General features: G+C 41.2%; 1 protein-coding gene across 1 annotated transcript; it reads right to left on the minus strand.

Moving 5' to 3' along the window:
- Positions 1–521: 521 nt before the first annotated feature.
- Positions 522–8,750, minus strand: crsp7 (cofactor required for Sp1 transcriptional activation, subunit 7). The gene is made up of 3 exons (XM_014333095.2): positions 3,607–8,750; positions 2,509–2,583; positions 522–2,424 (listed from the first exon to the last, which is right to left on the minus strand). The coding sequence occupies exons 1-3, from the start codon at positions 3,676–3,678 to the stop codon at positions 754–756; spliced, it is 1,818 nt and encodes a 605-aa protein (XP_014188581.1). The 5' UTR covers positions 3,679–8,750; the 3' UTR covers positions 522–753.
- Positions 8,751–8,784: the final 34 nt, after the last annotated feature.

Raw genomic sequence — 8,784 nt, forward strand, 5'->3', positions numbered from 1 at the left:
ATCGTCCTTTTTTTAACATTTGTTTTGATGAACACCCCGTAAATGAACTGGTCAAAAATAAATAGATGTATATATGATAAGAAGTTTATAATTTACTCTTTTATATCTCACATAAAGCTTCTTGTAACTGCCAAATATGTTCCAGTAACTTCAAACCCTGGACATGTTCGGCTCTAACTGTGCTAGATGAACTCTTATCAACATCTTTCTGGGCACCAACATGGTGGTCTGTGCAGGACAGCTAAACCCCAGCCTTCCCTCAGGTTTAACCCTAGTTCAAAACTTCTTGTTAGAAACTAAACAGGTTAAAAAAAAAAAGAAACGGCATCATCCCAGTGTGCCTCAAAGAGGGGTACAATTCATAATATTCAAAAAAAGAAAAACCTCACATTGTTACACCTATTTGGGTGATCTGGGATAATTGTGTCTTCTTTTTTTGCCTTTATGGTTAGCAGCAGTACTCTGCAATACGGGCCTCATTCCTGTGGCTTTCAGTTTGAAAAATAAAACAGAAACAGCCCTTGATATTACAAACTCAACTAGTCTTTTAATCTTTACACTTCTTTTATACCAAAATCTTAATAGATTATCACAGAAAGAGGAAGAGGCGTGGGGGAGTGGAGTTTGGCAGGCCTGATTTTTGCCAAACTCACAGTGAACAAAAAAAAATAAAAAATTAAATGACAAAGTATCTCGTCTCTGTGGTGAGATGAGGAAAGGAGTGGAAAAGTACTGCAACCTTCCCGTACCCCTTCAGTCTAGGCAAACGTATGGCAGGATGTTCAATTTGCTGTCATCCCCGTGAGGGTCCAGTGATATGCAATCTGTCCAATCGTACCAGGTGCCCTTGGTGTCACAAACGCCATTCACCCCCTGCCAGTGCTGTGTGTGTATCCTGTCCAAGTCCTCATCTGTCACGTCCCGGCTCACGCCCGGTAAATCCCCTGTCAAATTGTCCGTTTGGAGAACGTGCATCTTCCGCGACTCCTTAATTTCCTGTTCTTCCCTTTTCAGATATTCCGACATGAAAAAGTGTGCACTAGGGGCCTGAACCCCCGAGGAGTTAAGGACATTGCTCTGAAGGTTCAAGTAGGACTGGATGATTTCATTTCTAGACAGCTCCTTCCAGTTTGTGTGGTGGAAGGGGTTAGGGCTAGGACCTGGGACTGTGGCAGTGGCAGCGCACTGTTGTACAGTGCTTTCAGTTCTCTGCCTAGACTCAGCGGGGTCAGGAGTGGGTGCTTCATCTGTTTGAGAAGGTTCTTTATGCACCAGAGGTTTAATCTGACCTGTGACCGGGTCAAACGTTAATCTGCGTTCTTTTAACCGAACGGGTTTAGTGGTGTCCTCAATTTTCTGGCCATCTAAGTTGACAGAGTAATCTCTAGACCTGTACTTCCTCCTTTTATGTTCCGAATTTGGTACCGTTGGCCCATCTGCGTCATCAGACACAACCATAGCTCCCTCAGAAATCTGTCTGTGTGGTTCTGAGTTCTGCTGGGAGAGAGAAGGTGAGGGGGAGACTGATGGGGATTCCAGTGTTGCAGATATGTCTTGTGATGGGCAAAGAGAGGAGGCTTCTGAACTGCTGGCCCAGTGCATTGAAGACCTATTAGAAGAATGTGGCAGCTTGTCAGCATAAGATGAGGCCGGGGACGACACGGTGTGGGAAAAAGATAAGGGAGAGTCCCTGGAGGAAGGGCTTGGGACCGGCGTTCCTTTTGGTGCATATGTTGAAGAGCGCTTGGTCATTGTATCTTGCTTCGTACTCCTTGGGCTGGTAGTGAGACCACGAGGACTTCTGGCTTGATAATAGCCCCCGCCTCCTTCATCCAATCTGGCCTGTTGCTGCATCACAGCAACTTTAATCAAAGAGGAAGTGCTGGGTAGTTTGGCCACCCCGGGAGAGCTGGGGCGAGGCTTGACAGCATTAACAGGAATTCTGTTCATTTTATCATTATCAAGGTGCTCAACTCGAGATCTGTCAGGAGACGGGACAACCTCCTGGTCAGGGAGGGCATCCGGACTGCCTGCAATCCCATTGGTGGGTGGCGTTGAAACAGAGTTATCATATGGGGACATTTTGGAGATTTTTTCTTGCAAGTACACTCCACTGTCTCTGTGCTCTGCCCGCCGCTTGCGGCTGCTTGATTTCTCAGCTTTTGGTGAGTACGTGTTGTGAACGTCATTTCTGATTTTGACCTCAGGGACACCTTTCCCTGGCACAGAAATGTCAGAAGGAGAGGCATCGGTTCTGCAGGGATGAGAACTGCCATTGGTAGAGCCAGGAACACTTGCAGCCACAGCTGGCCCAGGTTCAATCAGCTTTTGCCAGTTCCTCAAGAGTTTCTTAGCTCGTTTAGCCAGGTCTTCATCCTTCGTCTTCTTCCTCACATCATTGATCAACTTTCCTAGTCGAGTTTCCTACGTTAAAAAACAAGCACTAGGATTAGAAACACTATTCAGTTAAACAGTTTGGTATAAAGCAGCAGCTAAGTTCAGTCTTACCTCAAGTGCTTCTTTGGTGATAGGATACTTTTCAAGGCAGGCAATTACTTCCAGTACGACCACCATATTGCATATCTGCAAGGACGATATATAGAGCTTCTAAAACATCACGGTCACACAAAGTGTATATTACCCAAAAATTACTGCTTACTTAAGTAACAACAAAAGAAGCTGTTAATGAGAATTACAATCACATTTATAATATTCTAGAAAGGCCAATGCTGGTGACAATTCAGTGATTAGCCAAGAGCCCTGCACTAATGCTGATCGTGGAAACTCCCCAGAAATTAGACAAATTAAAGGGAATTGAATCGTGCCTGCAACGTGTTTGAGGGGCAAGTTAGCTTAGAAGTTAGCAAGGGGAGGGAGGGGGGCATTAGCTTGTCTGTCTGCTTCAAGAGCAACAAAACGACGTTGCAAAGTAAAGATGGAAGTGTCAACTCACAAAACCTTCTCCTTTGTAATCATTATAACAATAGGGTAGCATATAGACCAAAACGGAGAGCACAAATTAATTAACTTTACGCGAGTTTCTTATCTTGTTGACAAAGTCAAGCGGAGCTCAAGTGTCTGTGAATTTGGCTGTGCTAGCCGATTTAGCCGCGGCTAGCATTTCAGCTGAGAAGGAAGGGTGGACTGTTTCAAAAAACGTAGCTTTAGCCGCTGGAGCTAAGAGTTTGCTAGCTCCCGTCCATGGCTTAGTAACACGAGATTTTTATTAAGATGAAACAGTTTAGGGTGAAAAACAAGTACGAGGTGAAAATAAATTCAGAATGGAAAATGAATTTGGAAGGAAATTAAGCAAATAGTTTTCTTTTTAACGTATACGCAAAACCCGCTGTGGCTAAGTTAGCCGCTAGCATGCTACACGCCAGATTATGGTCTGTCCAGAGTAACGCTGGTAGCTAAATTAGCTTTCAAGCTGTCAACTCAAGTACCCCCATCTCTAATTCCAACTTAAAATATACAATAAGAAGTTTGGGCACAGGAATATAATTAAATAAGAGTTGTCGGGCGAATTCTCAAGTCGAGTTGCCCCAGAGTGCAGGGAAACAAGGTAACTTAAGCTAGATAGCCTGCTCGCTTTAGCGCACTCACATTGCTCTGACTGTCGATGGCCTGCAGCAGCCGTTCCCTCATCTGCTGCGGGGTTGCTGAGACCGTTGTCATTGCCTGTTCGGTGCGATCCGGAGGATGGAGGGAGGAATCCTCCAAAATGAAAACCGGGTGACAATGATGACTCAAAAGCCGCTTCGGGAACACGTCAGGCGTCCGTACAGCATATTTTCTGTCGCCTGTAAGGTAACGGCTCGGCTTATCTCACATGGAGTAGGGAAACGTGTGAGCTATGTTGCCCGTTTGCTGCTGCCTCTTCGGCGCTCTCGCAACTCACTACCAGCTGCAGGATCGCTCCACGGCCTCCTGCTGCATGCCGGGATACGTTGTGTGCGCTTTGACGTCTGCACGTCCTCAAGTAAACATACCTGATACACTCAGGGATGTGCACCACCGCAGGACTCCATCTACTTGTGGTTACACAGTAAACATTGTACAGCAGATCATGTAGTATGTAAACGAATTACGCACTGCCTTTGACCCCTAAATAACAAATAATGATACTTTTATAAAAGTGATTTGTAGCGCAAAATCTAATGGTTTTCCAACAGTTTCGTGCTGTGTTCAAAACTGTTCGCCACTGTCAGAAGCCAGCTAGCCACATCTCAAAAATACCAAAGCTCCCCCACGCTAACTTCTCCAAGACAGATTTAACCACAACCACTTAGTATTATTTTTTAAAGTGTCCAAACGTTTGCTTTGTTTTGTTTTGAGCATTAGTTACGCATTCTGTTGCCAAAGCTGCACACATTCTGTCAGGCATTCGAATAAAAGAAACATATGTGTGTGTTTATCGCAACGAAGTACAGTAGTTACTCATGTCTAAAATCGATCCTTCTATATTACAGCATTTCACCAGTAGATGGAGTCCTGCAGTTTCTAAAACAACAAAGCATACGTCAAAGAGCACAGCCTGTCCACAGGAGCAAAGCAGGACGGGCTGTGCTAGATTGATGGGGCCATCAGATATGATGCAAGAATGACTTTACATGTGACCCCTTCTTACATTCAGAGTTGTCGTATTTCATCACGGCACAGGTTCATCAAGGTTTCTGAGATTTTGATCCATATTGACATACTAGCATTACACAGTTGCTGCAGATTTGTCAACAGCACATCCGTGATGTCAGTCACCGCAGCAGAAATTCAAGACATATTAGACCAGACAGCATTTTTCCAATATGCTATTATAGAATTTGGGGGATTCTGTGTGAATCATAGCCTCTGTTTCCTGTTCTTAGCTGGGGTGGTGTGATCTTCTGCTGCTGTAGCCCATCTGCTTCAAGGTTTGATGTGCTGTGTGTTCAGATATGCTCTTCTGCATACTTTGGCTTCAATGAGTGGTCTTCATCCTGAAGATGGTCTGGGCATTCTCCTCTAACCTTTGACACCAACAAGGCATTTTAGCATTTGGGCATTTTGAAAATGTTTTTAGTTAGTCTTAATATTTTTAAGTAATATTATATGAAGGGCATGTCCCAGAGGCAAAATTTACAAGAATCAGTATAAGTATTATAATTTTAAAAAAAATGCACTTTTACACAGCAGTTGACTCAGTCTTGTAGACTGTAGGCAAGTTAGGATAACAAAGCTTAACCAATAAACAAATAGGAAGGGCATTTCCTACGTATTTAGTTTTTATTTTTAATGAACATTTTATTTCAGATCTAGTTTTAGTTTTAGTTAAGGATAATCAACAATAAGAAGAGACACATTTAGGGTTAACTGTTGTAACCAAATAGAATTAAAACATTTAATCTCAAACTAATTTCTTGACAACCACAGCATAATCCAATCCACGCAAAGCCCAGAACACATTTAAGTCATAGAAAAGACTGTCCTCTCACCAGCAGTCTTAGCTTTAGTATCCATCCCACATAAAAAAAAGTAGAAACTCATTAAAACTGTTGGTGCGGAAAGAGTGGGAGAGGCAGGGCAACTGAAGTCCTGGAGTGGGTGAGAAAGTCTAAGTTATGCCAGTTATGGGGGCTGCAAACACCATGAAACTACTGCTGCACGTCTTTGTTTTCTAGTACTTTTTGGAGTCAAGCTAATGAGAAAAAAACACAATACGAGAAATCAAGTGTCTTGGCTTATTCAGATATATTTATTTTCATCTCATTTACAAATAATAATGCAAAGATACAAAGACAGAAGCCTTCACACGAGAAAAATACATCAGGTACATTTTAAATGGAAAGCCCCGCCCCAAATCTATAACGTCGCTCACATTTACAGCCAACTTGGATTATTTTGGTCCAATTTTAACAGTTAAAATAGAAAACGCACAATTTGAAGAACAAGGTTTGGACCAGTTGCTTTTAAAGGGTTAGCTCAAAAAGAAAAAGTACAGACCCGCCAAGCTCTGCTGCAGAATGCTAGATTTGCATATTATACGAGCATAATGTTTCTTGTTGCTGCGAGTGCACTACAGAAACATAGTGCACCTCTTCACGGCAACAGGAACATAGTGCATTTGCAGTGTGTGGAATAGTTTCACTCAACTTAAAATACATTGTAGAACGTTTTAGCTGCCATTGTGTGAGTCTTGAACCAGCACTGGGCCGTCCTCAAAATGCACTCACAGGATTCATAGCTGTGGGCAACCCACTGAGTGACCTTACATGACCGTGACTCTGTTTCATCTTCCTGATTCAGTTTGTGTTTTAACAGCTTGTGTCACAGAGCCACTATTAGTCTGACTGTACAGTATTTGTATGTGATTTTTCTTACTCGTGTTATTTCTCATCGTGTCCATGTTATGTCTCAGTGGGGTTTTTTTTCACTACAAAATACGATTTCACCACAAATTTATAAAACAAAGGCAAAACTAAATGGTTAGTTTAAAGCAAAATACAATATGTCAAGATACTTTGAAATTCGGCATCATGCAGAAAATAGATTTCTCATCTAGTGGACAGGATATAGCAGTCATTTCTTTAAAGGGGACCTGTTATGCTCATTTCCAGCACCAAATTAAAAAAAACAAACAACTGCTGACTCTTCTAGAGTAGACGTGCAGGATTCACAGTACAGAATAACCCCCACGTATCTTATAGAGGGCCCTGGTGCAGCTTCTCAGGACATCTTTTGTTTATGCAACAGGCTGTTTTAGCTTTTTTCCCCTTAAACATACAGAAGGTTTGAACGAAAGGTGGGTGGAGTTCAGGTCTAGTAGTTGGTGCATTGTATTGTAAATTCACTTTGGACAAGTCACAAAAAAAAAACCAAGCAGGCATGCAGGCGTCTGCAAGGGCCTTCACGAAAGTAGCGTCACTGGGACCCAAGTGGCCCGAGTGACATAAAGTATAAGACCCACAGACACGTTTTAGAAATCAATTTCATAGTGACTTCACTTGCCAAACAATCTCTAGGCCTATCCCACTGGGGCCTTTGATGAGCATATTAAGACGATCCACTCTCAGTGACATCATACAGAGCCAAGAGCAGAAAAAAACTAAGCATTTAGGACAGGCTTTGGATAAAGTAATTACTGTGGTCTTGTTTATTATTAGTGTCTCCCATTCTAAGAGCAAATATAACTGGAAGGAGATGCATAACAGGTGCCCCTTTAATTCATGTTGTAGAAATCAGTAATTGTGTCCAACCTAAACAATGACTTTGTAGGTAAATATGAAATAATTTGAACCATAATGGGATCATTTGAGGGAAAAAAAGAGGATGTTTTATAAAAGTTTTAAATTTTTTCTCTTACTTATGGCTATCTTTTTTTTTTTTTTTTTACCTTTGGTTCAACTGTTGATTTTACTTTAAAAAGAAGGAGAAAAAAGATACAGTGCTGTAGACAAATCTGCTCTGAAGTAAAGACCAAAAGAATCTAAATAGTCTAATATGTAACAGGAAGTGGAATTCCTGCAGAATAAAAGTTTTTCAAGTAAATGAAAAGTGCTTCAAGGGCCTTGAAATGCATATGGACGAGGTCCAAACGAAATATCAGATAACTCTGAATTAATAAATAATAATATTGAAATAACTGTTCAACCTTACTGATTCACTGTTTAAACCACAAAATTGTTTAGCTAATCTACACTGCAAGTGGTTCTACATGCATGTAGTCTGTTTTTCCAGATACAGTATTTAACTCAGCTGAAACATTTTAAGGTAGAGGAAAACAAACGTTGCTCTGCTGTAAACTCTTGTCTCTGTAAACACTGGTGCGATACCTGAACGTTACTGCTTAAAAAGGTGGCAGTAACAGGCGACGCATCAGTCAGCGCTTATCTACATGAGCACAAAAAGTGTTTAAAAAACAAAACAACACAAAACAAAAAACAAACGGAAATAAAGAACCCACAAAAGATGTCAGGCTCACTATAAAGTCTGGAGGTCCAGCAGAGAATATAGAGCCACAATGACATATTGCAGCACAGTATTTCTCAGTGCATTTTCTTACTTTGACATCATATCACATAAAGCACGAAAAACATTGTTCCTACCATACAGCAATATACAAAGCTAGTCTATAGATTTACCATGACATAATCAAAACTGTGTGGGTGTTCCACGGGGAAAAAAGCGCATACTGGATATTGCGGTATAAAACACAGTATCAAACAACGGCTTCTACATGTGCATGAAAGGCTGATTACCACATATCTGATGCTTTTAGGCTTCACTTAGCAGTCACGTAGCCTATACACGATGCAGAATGAAAGAGAGACAAAAGACGAGTTTAGCGAACAAGGGGGAAAAAACAACACGCTTGCTTAGACAAACAAAACCGACCTAACCCTTAAAAATAAAATAAAATAAATTGTTAAAAAACAAGCCATAAAGAGAAAACACTTAAGGAGATTCGTGCAGTCACAAAATTATTAAAATAGAAAAACAACCACCCCACTTTCCCACAGTGATAACTAGAACGCAGGATCACTGACAAACATGATGCATCTGAAATATTAGAGTTTTGTTGTTGTTTTTTTAAAGGAAAAAGCTTAAAAATCTAATTTTAAGATTCAATCATAGTTTTGTGTTGCATGAAAATAAATATGCTGGCACAGGGTTCCTCGACACACATCGACAGACGCGATGTTTCAGGAACATAACAGCCGAATAGTGTCCTGGGAATGAATCTGTATCTATTTTACATTTTATTCTACCTGCACTGAACTGCAATATTAATTCTGCAAAATACTTTTC

The sequence above is a fragment of the Haplochromis burtoni genome, unplaced genomic scaffold (genome assembly GCF_018398535.1).
Source record: "Haplochromis burtoni strain Fernald_Lab_line unplaced genomic scaffold, NCSU_Asbu1 Contig_41, whole genome shotgun sequence".
Classification (NCBI taxonomy): Eukaryota; Metazoa; Chordata; class Actinopteri; order Cichliformes; family Cichlidae; genus Haplochromis; species Haplochromis burtoni.